At 47.0% G+C, this 24,478-nt stretch overlaps 1 protein-coding gene across 18 annotated transcripts in view; it reads right to left on the bottom strand.

The window, feature by feature from the left end:
* Positions 1-24,478, bottom strand: part of banp (BTG3 associated nuclear protein) — a 392,933-nt gene that overhangs the window by 146,877 nt on the left and 221,578 nt on the right. For 13 of the 18 annotated variants that reach the window (XR_011596362.1, XM_070898117.1, XM_070898113.1 and 10 more), the window contains one exon: positions 3,010-3,081. Coding sequence is in view for 17 of the 18 variants with exons in the window: in XM_070898117.1 (XP_070754218.1) it covers positions 3,010-3,081 (72 nt within the window). In the remaining variant the exon portion in view is untranslated. Of the gene's footprint in view, positions 1-3,009; positions 3,099-24,478 lie in introns of all 18 variants that reach the window. The other 5 variants (XM_070898124.1, XM_070898122.1, XM_070898127.1 and 2 more) reach the window with 2 other exon arrangements.

The raw sequence follows: 24,478 nt of genomic DNA, 5'->3' as shown, positions 1-24,478 counted from the left end.
TTCCTATAATACAGCGACAATTTAAGCATAACTTCCCTGCTCTTATCATATCAACGAACATACACTATGACGTTGCTCATTTATGGGAAATTAGTTTGCTATCGGCAGAAAAGTTGGTTTTGCACTGCTACTGCTGCACATTACTTTCAGTAATTGCAACTGCTGCAGGAGGATATCAATCTACTGGTCAGGTGGGCAGAGCAGTGGCAAATTTAATTCAGAGAAGTTTGAGGTGGTGCACTTTGGGAGGGCTAATAAAGAAAGGGTATACACATTAAGCGGTAGGCCACTTAATAGTGTCGATGAACAAAGGGACCTTGGAGTGCATGTCCACAAATCCCTGAAAGTAGCAGGCCAGGTGGATAAGGTGATTAAGAAGGCACACAGAATGCTTGCCTTTATTGGCCGAGGCATAGAATATAAGAGCAGGGAGGTTATGCTTAAATTGTATAACACTTTGGTTAGGCCACAGCTGGAATTCTGAGTGCAGTTCTGGTCACCGTATTATAGGAAGGACGTGATTGCACTAGAGAGGGTGCAGAGGAGATTTACTAGGATGCTGCCTGGAATGGAGAATCTTAGTTATGAGGACTGATTGGTTAGGCTGGATTTGTTCTCATTGGAACAGAGGAGGCTGAGAGGAGACCTCATTGAGGTGTACAAAATATTGAGGGGCCTGGACACAATAGATAGTAAGGGCCTATTTCCATTTGTGGAAGGGTCTATTACGAGGGGGCATTGTTTTAAAGTGGTTGGTGGAAGGTTTAGAGGGGATTTGAGCGGAACTTCTTTTCGCAGAGGGTTGTGGGGATCTGGAACTCGCTGCCTGGAAGAGTGGTGGATGCAGAAACCCTCACCACTTTTAAGAGATGGTTGGTTGGGCACTTTAAGTGCCGTAACCTGCAGGGTTACGGACCCAGAACTGGTAATTGGGATTAGACTGGATGACCTTTTGTTGGATGGCACAGATATAATGGTAAGTACTGCAGGGAATCGAATACGGCCAGGGTGATCTCCTGGATTAGTTTCGAACATTTGGACGGGTCGGGGAGGAATTTTCTCTGATTTTTTCTCCCAAAATTGGCCTGGGTTTTTATCTGGTTTTTGCCTCTCCCAGGAGATCACATGGCTCCGGTTGGGGTGGAGTGTAGAATGTTTCAGTATAAGGGGTGTCGCAGTTGTGTGGAGCGGACTGGTTGGGCTGCATGCTCTTGCCTTTCCGTCATTGTTCATAGGTTTAGATAAGAACATAAGAAATAGGAACAGGAGTAGGCCATATGGCCCCTCGAGTTGCTCCGCCATTCAATAAGATCATGGCTGATCTGATCATGAACTCAGCTCCACTTCCCTGCCCGCTCCCCATAACCCCATATCACCTTATCGTTTAAGATAAGTAAGATATGTAACCTTTAGGGCTGCTGACCAAGGGCCATGTGGCTCTTTGTCGGCCGGCATGGACACGATGGGCCGAAATGGCCTCCTTCTGCATTATATGTTTCGATGTTTCTAAAACCCCAGTTACACCTAATCCAAAAGGGTCGAACTTTTAATGGGGCATTTAACAGCGGTATTACTGTGGAAGAGCCAAAGTTTTCATCAGTTTCCCTAATTTCACAAATTACACTGATTGCCGGCTGTGGGGTGGTTGCGGGGGATGGAGGGCACAGTGCAGCCAGTGTTGGAGCAGTGAATGACAGACCGCAACTTCAGGATTTCCATATTAAAATGCACATCCTGAAGTTGTGGTCAGTTTCAAAGGGGCAATAACAGCGAACGCTGTTATTACCTACTGCAAATTCCGGGCCATTGGGTATTTGGATGATAGAAAATACAGAATCACTGGCATTATAGTTACGCAATTCAACAAAAGCTTAGTGGGAGAAGCATCATGCCTTCTCTTAAATACTTCCAAGAACATTAACCATTGGATCAGTATGTTTGTGCAATTTGCTTATTGCTATTTTGTATGCATACTGAATCCAGATCCAATGAACTGAAAACGACTTGTTGGTACTTGCTGCCTGACAATATCACTGATTTCTATTGTGTGATTTTCGGCTAGTGGTTTTTCAAACAATTGTAAAAGAAACATATGCAGAAACCGCACACCCATAAAATATTCAAACATAGAAACATGATATATTCAATGAAATATTATGCTGCAGAAATTCAAAATAAAGGATTGAGCTGAGGGCAAGTTATATCATTGACGGTTTCCCCAGTATGCTCATGTTTTAATAAAATCCAGAGCCTTATTAGATAAAATTCAAATTTGGTAAATAACCAGTCAAGTAGTTCTGAGGAAAAGAGATGATTAACAATTGTTCACAGACATGTAGTCAGATGGAGGACTTCCATCACACTCAACAGTTAAGTTATGAGACCAACAATCTATAGGTTTTTATCTGCATGCACTGCACTGGGAGAAGTGACTTTGTGCTGATTAGTAGTACTTGGACTTTTTTGTGTTAAAGAACACAAATTAATAAAAAAGAGCAAAATAAAGATATGATAATTTGTGAAATTCCGATGTATTTCATGATTCAAATGGCACAACAATAATAAGACATGACATTGACATCATGCCTGGTCAAGGAGGAATGTATTTGTATTTTAGAAATTAAGGCATTCTGGCGATCTGACAATGACCTTTGATGTGTTACAACATTAAAAAGAAAACAAAATTGTGAATCATACTGTGACCATATCTATACCCAAATGCATATCAATATGCACTAAAGTTAGTATCAGGGCCACCTGTGTAAAAAGAACATGCAAGACCAGTACTCAATATCAATGCCAATAATACATTTCTGACTCTGGCTTGAACCTTTATTAGATTACCTATCAACCAAGAGTACCTGCAGGTAATCCTAAAAGTGGTCATTATAAACAAATGTAATTACATAAGTTTCATAAGTTTATCATTGGTATCAATTTAGTCAAGGATGCACTAGTGTTAGCGAAGGACGATCAGAAAATCAAAATTGAGCATCACTGCAACCTTACCTCGCTATCCTGAGTGATTTGTACTTGTTCTCCCTGTGGTACCTGAGCGATATGCAGGTGCCCCTGTACAGCCAGTAGACAGAAAAGGCATGGAGGAGGAAGAACAAAAGTATTACTGACTGAAAACGATCACAAGGATTCAAAAAGCTTGCTTGCAAACAAATCAAATTAAAAGTTACATAGAATTACTTAGTACTTAAACTTAATGGCTAGAAATTGCAGTCGGAGACATAACTCTGCAGTACGCCGTCGACCCATGAAACAATTACAAAAGTACCTGCTGGCGGCCAGATTGCGAAAAGTTGTGGTCTCAGGCCTTGAGGCGGAGGGCAGCACAGATCCCAGGGAGGGACGCAGATGGTGTGGAAGCATACCTGGGATCATGTGGGCCTGGTCCACCAATCAATAAGCAGAATTCCATTTCAATCATTTACAAAGGGAATCCCCTAAGGATATGCAATGGAATCCCCAAACCTAATAATTATACAATGTACAGAAGTGCAATTTTATTCATAATTACCTTCATTTCACCAACCTTACTAAATATTTAATTTTTTGATAAGTGTAACCTGGGCCAATATTTGCATAAACTCATTTAAGACAGTGTGTGTGCATAATTGAGGATATGAAAATATTTCATTAAAACCTTAAATATCTCCTTATGTTGATGTAAACAGGCCCTGTGCCTGCTTGCATCAGCAAGACTTGCATGCTTAATTGCTGGCCAGTCGCTGCGCAAATAGCCCAGCTCTGTGCCAGCGATTGCTTTCCCGAGGGCCCCCCATGTATGGCCTGTCAACGTGTTCTTTGACAGGCTGCAAGTTCCGGATGCAGAAATCCCAAACTTGCGAGGCAGTTTGAAGGGAACACCATGGCGTACTTGAGAGTACGCAGTCATACGCACCGCAATTTCAGGGCCCTTGAAATTTAGGCAAGTGATATTGATTATTACCGCTAAATAAATATTCGCATCATCACATTAAGTTGGAGACTGCAACCACATGTTACTGATAAGGCCATTTAGCTTAATCGTGGTTAACATTCACCCATAAAGGGATGTAAATTAATGCAGCTCACAAGTCGGGATCCTTCTTTGATACTGCTTTTTACACGTCTCCAAACATGAATACCGCAACAAGTCAACAGTGAAATACGGAAAGGACACACTTATGATCATTACAGGATAACAATGTATCAATATTTAATACATATATGTGCATCTAATTAACCAGTAACACTTTTTGATACATGAAGAAAGCAGAACGTGCAATGACCCGTAAGAAAATAAAAGTGTAACCTTTATATTCTTTCCCTCGTGTGTCAAATCTATTTTACACTAAATTGAGTCAAAAGTTCTCAATTCTACATTAAAAAGACTTGCATTAATACAAAGCCTTTCACAACCCCAGGATGTTCCAACGTGCTTTACAGCCAATTAAATACTTGTGAAGTGGTCACTGTTATAATGCAGGAACTACGATTTAGATGAAGGAATAGAGTGTAATATCTCCAGGTTTGCGGATGACACTAAACTGGGTGGCGGTGTGAGCTGTGAGGAGGACGCTAAGAGACTGCAGGGTGACTTGGACAGGTTAGGTGAGTGGGCAAATGCATGGCAGATGCAGTATAATGTGGATAAATGTGAGGTTATCCATTTTGGGAGCACGAAGGCAGAATATGATCTGAATGGCGGCAGATTAGGAAAAGGGGACATGAAACGAGACCTGGGTGCCATGATTCATCAGTCACTGAAAGTGGGCATGCAGGTACAGCAGGTGGTAAAGAAGACAAATGGTATGTTGTCCTTCATAGCTAGGGGATTTGAGTATAGGAGCAGGAAGGTCTTAATGCAGTTGTACAGGACCTTAGTGAGGCCTCACCTGGAATATTGTGTTCAGTTTTGGTCTCCTAGTCTGAGGAAGGACGTTCTTGCTATTGAGGGAGTGCAGCGAAGGTTCACCAGACTGATTCCAGGGATGGCTGGACTGACATATGAGGAGAGACTGGATCAACTGGGCCTTTATACACTGGAGTTTAGAAGGATGAGAGGGGATCTCATAGAAACATATAAGATTCTGATGGGACTGGACAAGTTAGATGCGGGAAGAATGTTCCTGATGTTGGGGAAGTCCAGAACCAGGGGACATAGTCTTAGGATAAGGGGTAGGCCATTTAGGACTGAGATGAGGAGAAACTTCTTCACTCAGAGTTGTTAACCTATGGAATCCCCTGCCGCAGAGAGTTGTTGATGCCAGTTCGTTGGATATATTCAAGAGGGAGTTAGATATGGCCCTTATAGTTAAGGGGATCAAGGGGTATGGAGAGAAGGCGGGAAAGGGGTACTGAAGGAATGATCAACCATGATCTTATTGAATGGCGGTGCAGGCTCGAAGGGCAGAATGGCCTACTCCTGCACCTATTTTCTATGTTTACAGCAGCCAATTTCCACAAACAGCAGTGTGATATTGACTAGATAATCTGTTTATGGCGTTGGTTGAGGAACCATTATTGACCAGATCACCGGGGATAACTTCCCTGGTCTTCTTCAAAATAGTGCAATGACCCGTAAGAAAATAAAAGTGTAACCTTTATATTCTTTCCCTCGTGTGTCAAATGGGGCCTCGGTTTAACGTCTCATCGAAAAACAGCACCTCAGACATTATAGCACTGGAGTGTCGGCCTAGATTATGTGTTCAAGTCTCGAGAGTGGAGCTTGAACACACAGGGATCGAAATTCACCGTCCCTGAAGGGACAGCTACCGCGGAGTTTGGGTGGTCGATCGAAAAAATTCGATCGGCCGCCGTGGTCTGGTACTTTTCTCTCCCCGAGCCATAGTCAGCTTGGAGGGCTTCAAGCGGTGCTCACTTCAGGTGGAAACGGTGGGGTGAAGCCACTGTTAAGGTAACTTTCCAGCGGTGAGCTCTGCAGCGTGCGGGCTTCTGAAAAGCGGCAAGGACAGGGATTTTCTCCTGCAAAAAGGTAAGACTTTTCCCAGCAGTGCCCCCGTGAGGTATTCGATACGGTGTTCTAAGGCGACACCGCTGGAGTGTTGCCGCGATCGGGGCTGTTTGATAGGAAAATAGTTTTATTAATTTTAGTGTTTTTAGTTTAGATTTATCTTTTCATGCAGTTTTATTAATTATTAGTGTTTTTATATCAGATTACACCATCCACTGCATTTATCTTTTTATATAGTTTTATTAATTGTTTTGGCTCCTTTCAACCTGCTGAGTGCTGCTCATAGGTTTCCACATACTTTTGTTCAACTTTCAGTTCTGACTCTTTAGTGGAGGCCTATGGGCTGCAGAGACCTGCTTGGCAGGTTTCACCCTGAGGATGCGAGGAGTGTTGGGAGGGCGACACCTGGTACACCTGCTCAGAAGCAGGGCGGCACGCAGGAAAAGGTGTCACTGCCAGAGAGGCAGCGAGCAAGGGAGGCAGAAGCCATGATTCTTTCATTCTGCACCAGACCAGTGTGCCTGCCGTCTTGACGGACCCGAATCAGGATTGCGGTTGGCTGCTTGGGGACAGGGGATGTCCCCTGTCCACTTGGCTGCCCATTCCTCTGTGGAACCCCAGGACAGCGCCAGAGCATTCATACAATGACGCTCATTGTGCCACCGGGTACATCATCGAGCAGTGCATAGGCATCCTTAAGCAGAGATTCCGCTCTGTGGCACCTTGCAGTACTCTCCTCAATGGGTCTCCATCATCGTCGTGGTCTGCTGCATGCTGCACAATTTGGCCATCATGAGGGGACAGCTGCTAGAGGTCGAGCTAGCAGTACCACCTGCGGAGGAGGAGGATCCCCGTCGCCCCAGAGCTAGGAGGCATCGACCCATCGCCACCCTGGAAGGGCCGGGTGCAGACTGGCCAGCACCCTCCTGGGAGGGTGCATCCTCAGATATATGGAGGTGCCTGACACCTCCCCTGCAATCTCCCTCCATGCATTATGTAGTGGCAGTCTGCCAGGTCTCCCCACGTCAGGAAACAGTATTCGTCTTCTGTCTTCCACACCGTCCATAAGTGTCTCCAGCTCCATATCAGTGAACCTGTTAGCTCTCTTTGCACCTCTTACACCAGCCATCCTTCCAAACTCCTTCCCATCCAAAGGGCCTTGCTGCAAACCCTGAGCAGCTGGCTTATTAGAAACCCTTACCTGCATGCTGAATTTCTCAGTGGTGATAACGCTCAAATTAAGGCAGCCACACCGCTGAAAAATCCACTTTGGAAGGGTTCATTAGCACTGAAACCCATTTGTTCACTTTTGGAGCTGAATATGGGGTGCGCCAGCCACGAAAAAATTTCGGCGCTAATGGCCACAAAAAGGTGAGGGGAGGACCAGCTTTCCAACGGTACTGAATTTTGGGCCCACAACCTTCTTACTCAGAGAGGAGAGTACTATCACTGATCCACAACTGTCTTGTCTTGGTGAAGTATATTTAGAATTAGGGTTTGTTCGCCAATGGCTCACTCAGCTTACCTTGTGAATAGTTGAATTATACAGACCAAGATGGCCCCATGTTCAATCTTCAACCTGCACTGAGTTAGTTTAGAATCAAAGAATATTACAGCATAGCTCCTGCCTTCCCTCCATACCCCCTGATCCTTTTAGCCGTAAGGGCCACATCTAACTCCTTTTTGAATATATCCAACGAACTGGACTCTCAACAACTTTCTGTGGCAGAGGATTCCATAGGTTCACAATTCTCTGGGCGAAAAAGGTTCACAATTTTCTGGGTGAAAAAGTTTCTCCTCATCTCGGTCCTATATGGCTTACTCCTTATCCTTAGACTGTGACCCCTAGTTCTGGACTTCCCCAACATCAGGAACATTCTTCCTGCATCTAACCTGTCCAATCTCATCAGAATGTTATATGCTTCTATGAGATCCCCTCTCATTCTTCTAAATTCCAGTGAATATAAGCCTAGTCGATCCAATCTTTCTTCATATGTCAGTCCTGCCATCCCGGGAATCAGTCTGGTGAACCTTCACTGCATTCCCTCAATAGCAAGAATGTACTTCCTCAGATTAGGAGACGAAAACTGTACACAATACTCAAGGTGTGGTCTCACCAAGGCCCTGTACAACTGCAGCAAGACCTCCTTGCTCCTATCTTTTTGTTATGAAGGCCAACATGCCATTTGCTTTCTTGCCTGCTGTACCTGCATGCCTACTTTCAATGACGGATGTACCATGACACCCAGGTCCCATTGCATCTCCCCTTTTACTAATCTGTCACCATTCAGATAATAATCTGCCTTCCTGTTTTTGCCACCAAAGTGGATAACCTCACGCTTATCCACATTATACTGCATCTGCCATGCATTTGCCCACTCACCTAACCCGTCCAAGTCGCCCTGCAGCCTCTTACCATCCTCCTCACAGCTCACACTGCTACCCAGCTTAGTGTCATCTGCAAACCTGGAGACATTACATTCAATTCCTTCGTCGAAATCATTAATATATATTGTAAATAGCTGGGGTCCCAGCACTGAACCATACGGTACCCCACTAGTCACTGCCTGCCATTCTGAAAAGGACCCGTTTATTCCCAATCTTTGCTTCCTGTCTGTCAACCAGTTTTCTATCCACGTCAATACATTACCCCAAATCCCATGAGCCTTAATTTTGCACACTAATCTCTTGTTTAGGACCTTGTCAAAAGCCTTTTGAAAGTCCAAATACACCACATCCACTGGTTCTCCCTTATCCACTCTACTAGTTACATCCTTAAAAAATTCTAGAAGGTTTGTCAAGCATGATTTCCCTTTCATAAATCCATGCTGACTTGGACTGATCCTGTCACTGCTTTCCAAATGCACTGCTATTACATCTTTAATAACCGATTCCAGCATTTTCCCCACTACCGATGTCAGGCTAATTCCCTGTTTTCTCTCTCCCTCCTTTTTTTAAAACTGGGGTTGCATTAGCTACCCTCCAATCCATAAGTTACGATGGAATCCGATTCCACCACCCTTTCAAGTAGTGTGTTCCAGATTTTAACAACCTTCTGTGAAAAATGTCTCCTCATTTCCCCTCTAGTTCTTTTGTCAATTATTTTAACTTTATGACCTCTGGTTACCGATCAAAAGCCCTCAAAATGATGAATGAGCCAGAACAGGCACCACAGGCTGAATGGCCTTCTTCTCTGCTGTAAGATTCTATGGGCTAGGACCTCCACCTTTGTGCTTATTGCCCAAAAATGGGTGTTATTTCTGGCGTGGGCGTTAAAAAAGGGTTTTCAGATCGCCGGCTTCTCACCCATTCTCAAAACACCTAGTTTCCATTTTTGAAAATGGGCGTTTCCACGAGCGATATCAAATGGGCTGCAGCGTTAATTTTTTTTGACCTTCTACCATAAAGTGTGGCCTTCCTTAGCAACAGCATGGCAACGCTCGATTTTCACAATTCAGGAGGTCAAGGGTCATCATGACATGCGCAGCAGAGGAGACAGAGAGAGGGAGCTCAGAGGCACTGAAAGCGTGTGTGGCTGTGGTGTGTGCTTGTCTGACTGTTGTGGGAGGCATGACAGAGATTCACTAGTAGCAAAAAGCCTACTAAGCACCAAGAATATAGTTGGCACCGAGTTTTTGTCCAACAAATAAGATATAACATGGAAGGGATGGAGGAGGCCCAGGAGCTGGGAGCCAGGAACACTGGTAGCAGAGGGCTCCCAGTGGTCCCCCAGCATGGCACTCCACCCATAGGTTCCGCACCACCACTGCGAACAACAGATGAGAGCAAGGACCAAGATCTTGCATCTGCATCAGAGAATGTTGCCCCCTTGGCACCCCCACTCCCGTACCCGTGGAACGACTGCATCTGCCTTCATCCCCCTCCAATAAGGCACCACCTGAGGAGCTCCTCGGCCAGGCGCCTTGGAGCGAGATGGGGAAGGGGTAGAGGTAGGGAGAAGAAGGGGAGGGGGGGAAGGAAAGTGAGATGAGTGTGCGCAGGTGATGGCTGTGTTATATCTCCATCTGGGTGTATGCAATTTGTTGCAATGTATGGGGGCTGGGGACCACGCTCCTGCTTTGCCTTTATATTTTGTGTTGCCGGACAAGTTGAACATGTGATTTATGTCAATGATGGAAAAAGTAGGGTGTGGGCGGGGGTTAGGTGTTATTGGCTGTGATACTTATGATTTCAGACGAATATTGATATTAAATTTTTATTTTGAACATAACCTTGTTGCGCATTGTCTCAGATAGCTGGACTGTTACACACTGGTGATTCCTTACCATGAAAGGGTTAAATACAACTTAACATCAATGAATGTAAACTTTAACTGACACCAAGATGGTGGGCACCATTGCTGTCTGAGCTGCACACACACAGCAGTGTGTCAGCGTTGTCACTCACATCAGCGATCTTTCAGGCAAATCTTTCAGATATCAGCTCCTCTTGTAAAAGTGGGATTTAACAAATGCCAGCCACACCGCTGGCGTTCGTTCTGGTTAGTTCCACTTTTTGTGGGCGGTTTTTTGAGCGAGCAATATTGTGGGCGATATGTGTGCAAGGTGGTAAAATTGAAGATGGGCGATCTCCATGACCACTAGTTTGGGTAAATATGCTCTTTACAATAAAAAAAGTGGGCGGCATTAATATTGAATCTCGGCGTTAATTCCATGCAGAAAGTAAAGCTGGCGATATTATGGGCGTTGATTTCGCCCATTCTGCTGATTCCGCCCAAAAAAGAGGGCGGGCGGTAATATTTTTTCCTGGCGTTAAGCACATGGGGAAAGTAACGCTCGGCGATGTTTCCCGAAAATGCCCATCAGTTTCCATTTGTGCCAAAATGGGCGATATATGGGCGTTATACATCATTTCAGCGGTAAAATGGGAGTTAAGTGCATGTTAAGCATGCAAAAAAAGTGGAGGTTCTAGCCCTATGATTCTAAAGTGCTGTTTTGACACAATTCTAAATGGAAGATCCTGCACTGAGTTTGTGTAAACTGCCAATTCACAGGCAACAACATTCACTGAAGAATCAACTTTTATCCTGGCACTTGGAGCAGGCCGCATTCAGCAAAAGTAAATAACTTGAAAACAGAGAAAGATAAATCATGTTGGTACTTACTTACATTTAAATTTCATTTACTGCTGCTGCTATTAGGTTTCCCCTAAACCTCATCTTGTCGAAAAAGAACAATCACTGCTTTTCCAATCTCACTACATAACCCATCCCTGGTATCATCCTGATAAACCTCCTCTGTACCCCCTCCAAGGTCTTGACATCCTTATTAAGGTGAGGTGCCCAAAATTGTACACATTACTCCAGCAGAGGCCTAACCAGTGGTTAGCATTAATTCTTTGTTTTTGTATTCAATGTCCTTTCAATTATAATTAAAATGAGAACTTCAGTCACAGTATCCTGCAAACAATGCTAACATTAAATTCATGAGGTCTAAAATAAGTAACTAAACCCAGGCTGCGCCAGCTGTACAATGGAACTTTGACATTTGATCGAGTCTGACTATTAGATACGAAGGATATGCAGCAGGTTTATATTTCGCATGTTGGTGACTTGATCAACCACCTTCATAAGCAAATTCAATAACGATCAATATATACTTGGATTTAATTTTAATTACAAATGATGCCAAAGACATACAATAAAATATAACCTAAGCCAGGCTTCATGTTACAGACTTTTATTGCTGAAACCATCTATTTCCACTATATAGAAACATAGAAATCTACAGCGCAGAAGGAGGCCATTTCAGCCCATCGTGTCCACGCCGGCTGACAAAGAGCAGCACGCCCCTCGGTCAGCAGCCCTGAAGGTTACATATAAACCTATAAAAAATAAACAATGGCGGAAAGGTAAAGAGCACCCAGTCCAACCAGTCCGTCCCACACAACTGCGACACCCTTGCACCAAACATTCTATACTCCACCCTAACTGGAGCCATGTGATCTCCTGGGAGAGGCAAAAATCAGATAAAACCCCAGGCCAATTGGGGAAAAAAAATCTGGGAAAATTCCTCTCTGACCCATCTAGGCAATTGAAGCTAGTCCAGGAGATCACCGAGGCCGTATTCGATTCGCTGCAATACTTACCATCGTATCTGCGCCAGCCAAAAGAGGTTATCCAGTCTAATCCCACACCAGCTCTAGGTCTGTCACCCTGCAGGTTACGGCACTTCAAGTGCCCATGCAAGCACCTTTTAAATGTGGTGAGGGTTTCTACGTCCACCCTTCCAGGCAGTGAGTTCCAGACCTCCACAACCCTCTGCATGAAGAAGCCTCCCCTCAAATCCCCTCTGAACCTTCCACCGACCACCTTAAAACTATGTTCCCTCGTAATTGAGCCCTCCACCAAGGGAAACGGGCCCTTGCTATCCACTATATCCAGGTCCCTCAATATTTTGTACACCTCAATGAGGTCTCCTCTCAGCCTCCTCTGTTCCAATGAGAACAAACTCAGCCTATCCAATCTGTCTTCATTGCTAAGATTCTCCATTCCAGGCAGCATCCTAGTAAATCTCCCCTGCACCCTCTCTATTGCAATCACGTCCTGAGCCTTGTGGAACCCCACTGGAAACATTCTTCCAGTCAAAAAAACATCCATCAACCATTACCCTTTGCTTCCTACCTCCAAGCCAATTTTGGATCCAACTAGCCACTTTGCCCTGGACCCCACGGGCTTTAACTTTCGTGACCAGTCTACCATCAAAAGCTTTGCTAAAGTCCATAATATCACTTTCATCGACCGTCCTGGTTACCTCCTCAAAAAATGAAATCAGGTTAGTCAAACATGATCTTTCCTTAACAAATCCGTGCTGACTGTCCCTAATTAGTCCTTGCCTTTCCAAATGTAGATTTATCCTGTCTTTCAGGATTTTTTCCAATAATTTTCCCACCACTGAGGTTAGGCTGACAGGCCTACATTTACATGGCCTATCCCTTTCTCCCTTCTTAAACAAGGGTAGCACATTAGCAGTCCTCCAGTCCTTCGGCACCATGCCTAAATCTAAAGAGGACTGGAAAATGATGGTCAAGGCCTCTGCAATTTCCTCTTTTACTTTGCTTAACAGCCTGGGATGCATTTCATCCGGGCCTGGGAACTTATCTACTTTCCAAACTTGTTAAACCCCTGAATATCTCCTCTCTCACTATGTTTATTTCATCCACAATTTCACACTCCTCCTTGATAGCAGTATCTGCATTGCCCCTTTCCTTTGTGAAAACAGACACAAAGTATTCATTTAGAATCATACCAACATCTTCCGCCTCCATGCAAAGAATACCCTCATGGTCTCTGTTATGTATGTAAACCTGTAATTAACATGTCTAACTACCAGAGGGAGCACCTCGATGTAAGGAGGCCTCACAGGCTGGAGAGGCATTCTGAAATCTGTAATAAAGGACTATGGTCACACTTACTTTGAGCTTGCAGTATCTAGTCTGACTCTTTATTCAAGACTTAACAACTGGAGACAAGATACAGATGATGAACCCCAATGCAACAATGCAGAGAACTGTGGGCATCCTGGAGAAATTTTCAGAGGGAGATAATTGGGAAACCTTCATGGAGCGACTTGACCAATACTTCGTGGCCAACGAGCTGGAAGGAGAAGGGAACGCTGCCAAACGAAGGGCGATTCTCCTCACCATTTGCGGGGCACCAACGTATGGCCGCATGAAAAACCTGCTCGCTCCAGCAAAACCCACAGATAAGTCATACAATGAGTTGTGCACACTGGTCCAGGAGCATCTAAACCCGAAGGAAAGCGTTCTGATTGCGAGGTATCGGTTCTACACGTACAAGAGGTCTGAAGGCCAGGAAGTGGCGAGCTATGTCGCCGAGCTAAGGCACCTTGCAGGACATTGCGAATTTGAAGGACACTTGGAGCATATGCTCAGAGACTTCTTTGTACGTGGCATTGGCCATGAAGTAATACTTCGCAAACTTTTGACTGCAGAGACCCCAACCTTGAGTAAAGTCATAGCGATAGCCCAGGCGTTGATCTCCACCAGTGACAATACCAAAAAAATTTCTCAGCACATTAGTGCTGCTGAAAGTAATGTGAACAAAGTAACGTTGTTTTCGAATCGAAATACACATGGCAGGACTTACACGCCTGTAGCTGCACATCCACAGATGACTTGGAGTCCGCCATCAAGGGTGAGAAATACAAGGCGCTGCGGGGGTGATCATCGATTCCATTCATGCCGCTTCAGAGGAAACGTTTGCAAGGGCTGTGGAACAATGGGACACCTCCAACGTATGTGCAGGCAAGCTGCAAACCCTGCTAATCCTGCAAACCACCATGTTGTAGAGGAGGACAGATCCATGATGGATCATGACGAACCAGAGCCTCAGACCGAGGAGGCAGAGGTATATGGGGTGCACACATTTACCACAAAGTGTCCCCTGATAATGCTGAAGGTTGAATTAAATGGACTCCCGGTGTCCATGGAGCTGGACATGGCGCAAGCCAGTCCATAATGAGTAAAAAGACTTTCGATAAGTTGTGGTGCAACAAGGCTTCAAGGCCAGTTCTGACTCCCATTCGTACCAAACTTAGAACTTACACAAAGGAACTGATTCCCGTAATTGGCAGTGCTACTGTAAAGATCTCCTACGATGGAGTGGTGCACGATTTACCACTCTGGGTGGTAACGGGCGATGGCCCCATGGTGTTTGGCAGGAGCTGGCTGGGAAAGATGCGCTGGAACTGGAACGACGTCCGAGCGCTTTCGTCCGTCAACGACACCTCATGTGCCCAGGTCCTAAGAAAGTGTTCGAACCAGGCATCGGGAAGTTCCAAATAGGAAAAGTGCAGATACATTTGATTCCGGGGGCGCGACACATCTATCACAAGGCGAGAGCGGTACCTTACATGATGAGAGAGAGGGTGGAAATCGAGCTGGACAGGCTGCAACGAAAGGGCATCATTTCGTCGATCGAATTCAATGAGTGGGCCAGTCCGATTGTTCCAGTCCTGAAGGGAGGTGGCACCATCAGAATCAATGGTGTTTACAAAGTAACTATTAATCGTTTCGCACTGCAGGATCAATACCCGCTACCAAAGGCAGATGACCTATTTATGACGCTGGCGGGAGGGAAAACATTCACGAAGCTGGACTTGACCTCGGCCTGCATGACACAGGAGCTGGAGGAATCTTTAAAAGGCCTCACCTGCATCAACACGCACAAAGGTCTTTTCGTTTACAACAGATGCCCATTTGGGATTCGATCGGCCGCGGCGATATTCCAGAGGAACATGGAAAGCTTGCTGAAGTCGGTCCCGCGCACCATGGTCTTCCAGGATGACATCTTGGTTACAGGTCGGGACACCGTCGAGCACCTGCAGAACCTGGAGGAGCTTCTTAGTCAGCTTAATCGTGTGGGGCTCAGGCTAAAACGCTTGAAGTGCGTTTTTCTGGCACCTGAAGTGGAGTTCCTTGGGAGAAGGATCGCGGCGGACGGCATCAGGCCCACCGATTGGAAGATGGAGGCAATCAAAAACGCACCAAGACCATAGAACGTGACGGAGCTGCGGTCGTTTTTAGGACTTCTGAACTACTTCGGTAGCTTCTTACCGGGTCTTAGCACATTGGGCCCAAGTTTCGGGCCGCGCCTAGAACGGCGCAGCCCCGACCTGGATGCCCATTTTTCGCGCCACAAAGTGCGCCTAAAAAAAACTTACCTATTCTCCAGCTCGCTGCAGGCCCTCTGGAGCTGGGCGCAGCGCAGCACAAGCTGTGGGGGGCAGAGCCAGGTCCCTGCGCTGAAAACAGTGCCGGGACCTCTGCACAGGCGCGCTACAGTGGGCGCGCATGTGCAGTAGCTCCAGGCGCCCAAAACTGTGTGGGAGGCGCCCGAAGCACGCAGCCCCTAGCCCTGGCCGAATGTCCTCACTGGGGCTGCGTCGATAAGGCTGCCTCCCACGCCCAGCTCCTGCTTCATCCGGACCGGGATCCGACCCCCGCTGCCCCCCCACCACCGGACCGCCCCCCACCACCCCCCGACCTGACCTCCGCTTCCCCCACTCCCGACCTCCGCTCCCGACCGCTCCCGACGCCCCCCCCCGACCAACCTCCGCTCCCGACCTCCCCCCCCGACCGACCTCCGCTCCCGACCTCTCTCCCCCGACCGACCTCCACTCCAGACCTCTCCCCCCGCCCCCGGCCCACCCCGACCGACTCCGCTCCCGACCGACCTTCCCCCCTGCTTCCCCCCGACCTCCGCTCCAGACCTCTTCCCCCCCCCCCCGCGACCGACCTTCCCCCCACCCCCTGCCCCCCCGACCGACCTCCGCTCCCAGTCTCTCCCCCCTCCCCCCACCGACCGACCCCCACCCCCCGACCGACCGACCCGCGCTCCCGACCCCCCCGGACCCCAGACCCAATGCCACCTACCTGTCAATCCGGTAAGTCTAAGCTCGAAGTCTTGGGCCCAGCATGGCCGGGCCCGGCCCGTTCAGCCTCCCTCTCCTTTCTTTCTTTCCTTCTCTCTCTCTCTCTCTCTCTTCCCCCCCTTCTCTCTCCCCCGCCCCTCCCCTCCCTTCTCTCTCCCCCCTCCCCTCCCTTCTCTCTCCCCCCTCCCCTCTCTTCTCTCTCCCCCCCCTCTTCTCTCTCCCCCCCCACTCTTCTCACCTCCCCTCCCCCCATCCCCCTCCCCTCTCCCCCTCGCTGTCAGAAACACAGACACTGACAGACAGAGAGTGAGAGAGACGCACACAGACAGAAAGAGAGATAGAGACACTGACAGAGACACGGGGGGTGGGGTGCCGTCCCAGCACGCTGTTGAAGGACTCCCGGTGCTGCAGTAAGTAGAAAATGTTTTATTTATTGATTTAAAAAAAAATTTTTAATTAATTTTTTTGATTAATTTATTGGTTGATTTATTGATGTATTTATCATTTATTATTGATGATGGCTCTTTTTGTAAAACTGAAGTGTTTAATGTTTGTAAACTTCCCTTTAAACCCCCCCCCCACCCACCCAATTCCCTACGCCTGATTTGTAACCAACGCCTGATTTTCTAAGTGTAGACAAGGATTTTCTGAGCATACAAAAATCTACACTTACTCCATTCTAAGTTAGTTTGGAATAAGTTTTCACTGCCTAAACTTTCAAAATGGGCGTAAGTGGCCGGACATGCCCCCTTTTAAAAAAAATCCGTTCCAAACTAAAACTGTTCTAACTGACTCGAACTGGAGCAAACTAAATACGAGAATTGCAATTTCTAAGATACTCCATTCTAAACCTGTTTTGTTGCTCCAAATGCTCAGAATGGAGTATCTTAGAATTTGCTCCAAAAAACCAGGAGCAACTCAGGCCGAAACTTGGCCCCTTCGTTAGAACCCCTGCACTCTCTACTGCATTAAGGAGATGAATGGGCATGGGGTAAAAGCCAAGAAAATGCCTTTGAGAAAGCTAGGAAGCTTATGTTCAAACAAATTGCTTGTGTTGTACGATCCATGTAAACGTTTGGTACTAGCATGTGATGTGTCGTCATACGGGGTCGGGTGTGTAGTGCAACAAGCTAATGAATTTGGGAAATTGCAACTGATTGCTTATGCATCCAGAGGTCTATCCAAGGCTAAGAGGGCCTACAGTATGTTCGAAAAAGAAGCGTTAGCGTGTGTTTACGGGGTAAAGAAAATGCATCAATATCTGTTCGGGCTCAAATTTGAATTGAAAGCCGACCATAAGCCGTTTATATCCCTCTTTTCTGAAAATAAGCGGATAAATACGAATGCATTTGCCCGCATCCAGAGATGGGCGCTCATGTTTTTTTTTTTTTTTAAATTCGTAGCCAATCGTTCCAATTCTTTGTCAAATCACAAACGCCAGAGGTCACCTTGCACATGCCAAGGATCACTCTGCGCCAATGCTCTTAGCCAAAAGGCCTAGAGCCACTGCACCGTTCCTGGAAGTACTGCAATACCAGGTTCGTGCCATGGAGGTGGATGGGTCAAGCCACCCCACACACCTCCGTGGAGGTGGATGGGTCAAGCCACCCCACGAATGCATTTGCCCGCATCCAGAGATGGGCGCTCATGTTGTCCGCATGCAACTACGCCATCCGCCACAGGCCAGGCACAGAAAACTGTACCGATGCTCTCAGTAGGCTACCATTGCCCACCACCGGGGTGGAGATGGCACAGCCTGCAGATCTAGTTATGGTAATGGAAGCATTCGAGAGTGAGCAATCACCTGTTACCGCCCGACAGATTAGAACCTGGACAAGCCAGGACCCCTTACTGTCCTTAGTAAAAAACTGTGTGCTCCACGGGAGTTGGTCTCGTGTCCCATTAGAGATGCAGGAAGAAATAAAGCCGTACCAGTAGCGCAGAGATGAAGTATCCATACAGGCAGACAGCCTCCTATGGGGTAATCGGGTAGTTGTGCCAAAAAAGGGCAGGGACACTTTCATTAGTGATCTCCACAGTACTCACCCAGGCATTGCAATGATGAAAGCAATAGCCAGATCCCATGTGTGGTGGCCCGGTATCGATGCAGGCTTAGAGTCCTGTGTACACAAATATAATACATGCTCCCAGTTAAGCAATGCACCCAGGGAGGTGCCACTAAGTTTATGGGCTTGGCCCTCCAAACCGTGGTCTAGGGTTCATGTCGACTATGCAGGCCCATTCTTGGGAAAAATGTTTTTAGTGATTGTAGATGCGTACTCCAAGTGGATTGATTGTGTGATAATGTCGGCAAGCACGTCCGTTGCCACCATTGAAAGCCACCCACCCACGGCCTGACTGACGTCCTTGTAAGTGACAATGGGCCGTGCTTTACCAGGGCCGAATTCAAGGAATTCATGACCCGCAATGGGGTCAAACATGTCACGTCTGCCCCGTTTAAACCAGCGTCCAACGGTCAGGCAGAACGAGCAGTTCAAATAATCAAGCAGAACTTGAAAAGGGTAACTGAAGGTTCACTGCAGACTCGCTTATCCCGAGTCCTGCTTAGTTACCGCACAAGACCCCACTCGCTCAGCGGGTCCCTCCCGCTGAACTGCTCATGAAAAGGGCACTTAAGACAAGGCTCTCGTTAGTCCACCCTGATCTACACGAACAGGTAGAGAGCAGGCGGCTTCAACAGAATACATATCATGATCTCGCAAATGTGTCACGAGAAATTGAAATACATGATCCTGTATTTGTGTTGAACTATGGACAAGGTCCCAAGTGGATTGCTAGCACTGTTTTGGCCAAAGAGGGGAGTAGGGTGTTTGTGGTCAAACTCACAAATGGACTCACCTGCAGAAAACACTTGGACCAAACCAAACTCAGATTTACGGACTGTCCAGAACCCACAATAGACTCTACCTTTTTCGACCTTCCAACACACACACACAAGTGGCAACCGACCCAGCGGTTGACCACGAAGCAGAACCCATCACCCCCAGCTGTCCAGCAAGGCCAGCTGTGCAGCAGCCCAGCGAAGGCCCAACAAGTGACTCACCAACACCAGCATTTGCACCGAGATGATCAACCAGGGAAAGGAAGGCCCCAGATCGACTCACATTGTAAATAGTTACACTATTGACTTTGGGTTGTGGGGAGGGGGGAGTGTTGATATGTATGTAAACCTGTAATTACCATGTCTAACCACCAGAGGGCTTATCCCCTGGAGTCCCAAGGGATCCCACAATCCCTTGGGAGCACCTGTATGTAAGGAGGCCTCACAGGCTGGAGAGGCACTCTGAGATCTGTAATAAAGGACTACCGTCACACTTACTTTGAGCTTGCAGTATCGAGTCTGACTCTTTATTCAAGACTTAACAGTCTCTAATAGGCCCTACCCTTTCTTTAGTTATCCTCTTGCTCTTAATATATTTATAGAACATCTTTGGGTTTTCCTTAATTTTACTAGCCAAGAATTTTTCATGCTCTCTCTTAGCATTCCTAATATCCTTTTTAATTTTACCTCTTAACTTTCTATATTCCTCCAAAGATTCTACAGTATTTAGCCGTCGGTATAGGATATAAGCTTCCCTTTTATTCTTTATCCTCCCCTGTAAGTCCCGAGACATCCAAGGGGCTAAAGAATTGTTATTCCCTCCCTTTTTCTTTAAGGGCACATATTTGGCCTGAGCCTTCCGGATCTCCTCCTTGAATGCCTCCCACTGTTCCGACACTGATTTATCCACAAGTAGCTGTTTCCAGTCCACTGTGGCCAAATCACTCCTCAATTTAGCAAAGTTAGCTTTTCCGCAATTTGGGACTTTTATTCCTGGTCTATCTTTGTCCTTATCCATAACTAACTTGAATCTGACTGAATTATGGTCACTGGCACCCAAGTGCTCTCCCACAAATACCCCTTCCACCTGCCCAGCTTCATTCCCCAAAACTAAATCCAAAACCGCCCCCTCTCATGCTAGGCTTGTTACATAAGTTCTCTTGAATCCATTTTAAGAATTCCGCACCCTCCATACCCTTCACACTATATTTGTCCCAATCAATATTAGGATAGTTAAAATCCCCTACTATTACTACCCTATGGTTTTTGGACTTCACAGTCCAATTTGCCTACATATTTGCTCCTCTACCTCCCTCCCATTGTTTGGGGGTCTATAATACACGCCCAGTAGTGTGATCGCCCCTTTTTTATTTTTCAATTCGACCCATATGGCCTCATTTGATGATCCCTCTAACATATCGGGCCAAAGTTTAGGCTCGAGTTGCTCCTATTTTTTTGGTGCAATTAGTTTAGTATGGAGTATCTTCGAAATCGCAATTTGCGGGATTTAGTTTGCTCCAATTCTAGTTAGTTAGAATAGTTTCGTTTTAGTACATTTTTTTTTCCAAAAGGGGGCGTTACCAGCCACTTACTCCTGTTTTGCAAGTTTAGGCAGCGAAAAGTTATTCCAAACTAACTTAGAATGGAGTAAATGTTGATTTTTGTGCGTTCAGAAAAACCTTGCCTACATTTTAGGAATTCGGCGCAGGGAGTGAGAGATAGTGTGGGGTGGAGGGGGGGGGGGGGGAGGGTGGGGGGATGGGGACGGAGGGAAGTTAGGGGATTTTAGAAAGCATTAAACACTTCACTTTTACCAATAAAGAGCCATCATCAATAATAACTGATAAATAAATCAACAAATAAAAAATTTAATTTTCCTACCTCTCCATCGAAGCAGTGGCAGCAGGCACCGGGCTGCGATCTTTCGGCCATTCAGCCAGCAGCCAGGGGATAGGGTCGGCATTGAAAACACCAGGAGGGTGAGCCCACACGCAGGCAGCAGGCACTGAGCTGCGATCTTTCGGCCGTTCTGCCAGGGAATAGGGGCGGCGCTGAAAACACCGGGGGGACGAGCACACATGCAGGTAGCAGGCACAGAGCTGCAATCTTTCAGCCGTTCGGCCAGGGGATAGGAGTGGCATTGAAAACACAGGGAGGGCGAGCGCACACGCAGGCAGCAGGCACCGAGCTACAATCTTTCGGCCATTCGGCGAGGGGATAGGGGAGGCCTGAAAAACACTGGGAGGGAGAGCCAGCCATTCAGCACGCACCTTTGAAAGTTTAATTTTTACTCTTCTGCATGTCCCTTTAAAGATGGCCGATTGCCAATGTTTGTGTGCCATTGCGCATGCACGCACGCTCCAATGCCCATGCGCAATGCTGCCGGCACTCAAACTGATGCTGGGCACTAGCCCCGCCCCCCTGCCGGCAGTGCTTGGTCAGAACGTGTTTGCTCCGCCTCCAGCAGCTCCTGCTGCGCAGCGCTGAGCTGCAAACGGGCCTACAGATATCGGAGAATCGCGCGGTAAGTATTTGCCGCTTTTTCAGTTCTAGAAATTAGGTGGGCCTCTCCGAGGTGCGTCATTCTACCGGGGATCCAAACCTTGGGCCCATCATCCCTCCTCACCGCTGTAATAGATTCTTTAATCAATACCCCAACTCCTCCTCCCTTTTGCCTCCCTCTGTCTTGTCTAAAAATCCTGTAACCAAGAATATTGATCTGCTAAACCTGCCCCTCTTTCAGCCATGTCTCTGTAACGGCTGTAAGGGATATAGAATTGTAGTAGGCAAAGAGCAGACAGATAAGGTGGTTATAACACAATGCTGAAGGTAGTGAACGAATCAGTATAAGGAGGCTTTGAGGATGTATGTAAAACTTGCTTATGTAGGTATAGCACATTTACAACGCATTAAAACTGTAAGGTTAACCTTAGTAACACTTAACAAAATGGCCGAAGTCAGCAGTTACAATTTTGATTCGAAGTCTCTGAGGAAGAGATCAGAAAGCCAGTATTTTGGAATAGTTACTTCAGGCGACATATAGACTATGGCAAAGTGCAAATCATGGACCAACACATATAACATATGATGGGAGATGGACAGTTGCATGTACCACTCAGAGCAAGTCTGATAAGAGTCGACAAATCAATGTAACTCCGCTGATAGGAATAGACCTATCGATGATTTTGCAGGAGGGTAGCACCTCTCCAAAACCTGTATAAATTATACTCGAAACCTCTTGTATTTCAAAGGTTCCACGATTGAATCCTCCTTTGCATTTGCTTGAAGTAAAGTCGGTTGAACCTAAGGTATCGTTTGTTTAATTCCGTGGTCGTTATAAGGAGGGCGGCGGGCGAGGTGTCGATTACCTATATCAGGTAGTCTGCCCCGAGGGAGAGAAGTCTTCCTTTTACCCCAACAGAAGGGCAGGTGTCGACTTCCTATATCAGGTAGTCCGCCTCGAGGGAGAGAAGTCTTCTTTTTACCCCAACTGGCCATAATGTCATACTCCCAAGTGTCTATCTGTGCTCTTAGCACATCCGCCTTATTCGCTATACTCCTTGCATTAAAGTATATACCTACTAACCCTTGTTTCCTCTGTCTTACAGATTTGCTTTCTAAATTCTTGCTATCCACTTTCAGCTTTACTTCCTTCCCTATTGAATTGTCCTCAGGTTCCCATCCCCCTGCCAAGCTAGTTTAAACTCTCCCCAACAGCACTAGCAAAACTCCCGAGGACGGCGCTGTTGAAGTGCAACCCGTCCAGTTTGTACAGATCCCATCTCCCTCAGAAGCAGTCCCAATGCCTCAGAAATTTAAAGCCCTCCCTCCTACTCCAACTCTCCAGCCACATATTCATCCTCTCTATCCTTCTATTCTTGTACTCATTAGCATGTGGCACCGGTAGTAACCTGGAGATTACTACCTTTGATGTCCTACCCTTTAATTTTTCTCCTAGCTCCCTAAATTCTGCCTGTAGGACCTCATCCCTCTTTCTACCTATGTCGTTGGTCCCAATATGGACCACGACGTCTAGCTGATTACCCTCTCCCCCCAGAATGCCCTGCGTCCGCTCTGTGACATCCTTGACCCTGGCACCAGGGAGGCACCATACCATTCTGGAGTCACGTCTACGGCCGCAGAAACGCCTCTCTGTTCCCCTAACTATTGAATCCCCTATCACTACTGCTCTCTTATTCTTCGTCCCTCCCCCCTGTGCAGCTGAGCCACCCATGGTGCCTTGGACTTGGCCCTGGCTGCACACCCCAGAGGCACCATCGCCCTCACCTGTGCTCAGAAGAAAATATCAGTTTGAAAGCGAGATGGCCTCACGGGGGGGGGACTCCTGCACTACCTGCCTAGCGTTCTTCCTGCGTCTGGTGGTCACCCACTTCCCTTCTACTTGCATGCTTTTAAGCTGCGGGGTGACCACCACCTGAAATGTGCTATTCACTTGGCTCTCAGCCTTGCGGATGCACCTTATTGACTCCAGCCGCTGCTCAAGCTCCGAAAGGTGGAGCTTGAGTAGTTGAAGCTAGAGACACCTCCTGCACACATGGTTGTCTAGGCCATGCGAAGCGTCCAGGACTTCTCACATGCCACAGGATGTGCAGTCCACGGGAATTAATAAAATCTAATTAAAAAGAAAAAGAGAAAAAGAGAGATACAATCAAACAGCCAACCACTTACCTGCCCGGACGAGGGCTGTGAGATCCTCGTCAGAAGTGAACTCCTCGCCTACCTCCGGCCCTCCTACTCCTTGGACTCCTGACCTCCCGAACTCACTGAGGTAAGGGCTGCTCCCAAACTCTCGGACTCTCCCGAACTCTCACGATATCTGATTTTCCCATCGAAGTGTTTTCACAACAGCATAGAGCTGTTTTTTTTTAATTATATAAATACAGCAGTAGAAATGCAACTTTCAATACTGTAATATGTCTGGCTTTAAAAACCAGTCAACTAGCTCATTTCTAGTTGAAAGTTTTATTATTGTACTTCCAGTGCCTTTGGGGTCAAGTTTCGGGCCGCGCCTAGAACAGCGCAGCCCCGCGTGCCACGCCTGATTACCGTGCTCAAAGCCACGCCAGAAACTTACCTCGGTATTCTCCCTCCCTCAGGTTGATCCAAGCCCTCGGTGCAGCGCAGCACAAGCTGTGGGGGGCGGAGCCAGGTGCCGGCGCTGAAAACAGTGCCGGACCTCTGCACGTGCGTGCTACAGTGTGCGCACTTGTGCAGTAGCTCCAGGCGCCCGAA

This window comes from Pristiophorus japonicus, chromosome 13, assembly GCF_044704955.1.
Source record: "Pristiophorus japonicus isolate sPriJap1 chromosome 13, sPriJap1.hap1, whole genome shotgun sequence".
Lineage (NCBI taxonomy): Eukaryota > Metazoa > Chordata > Chondrichthyes > Pristiophoridae > Pristiophorus > Pristiophorus japonicus.
Note: the sequence above shows the minus strand (reverse complement) of the source record. Positions and strands in the feature narration are given on the sequence as shown.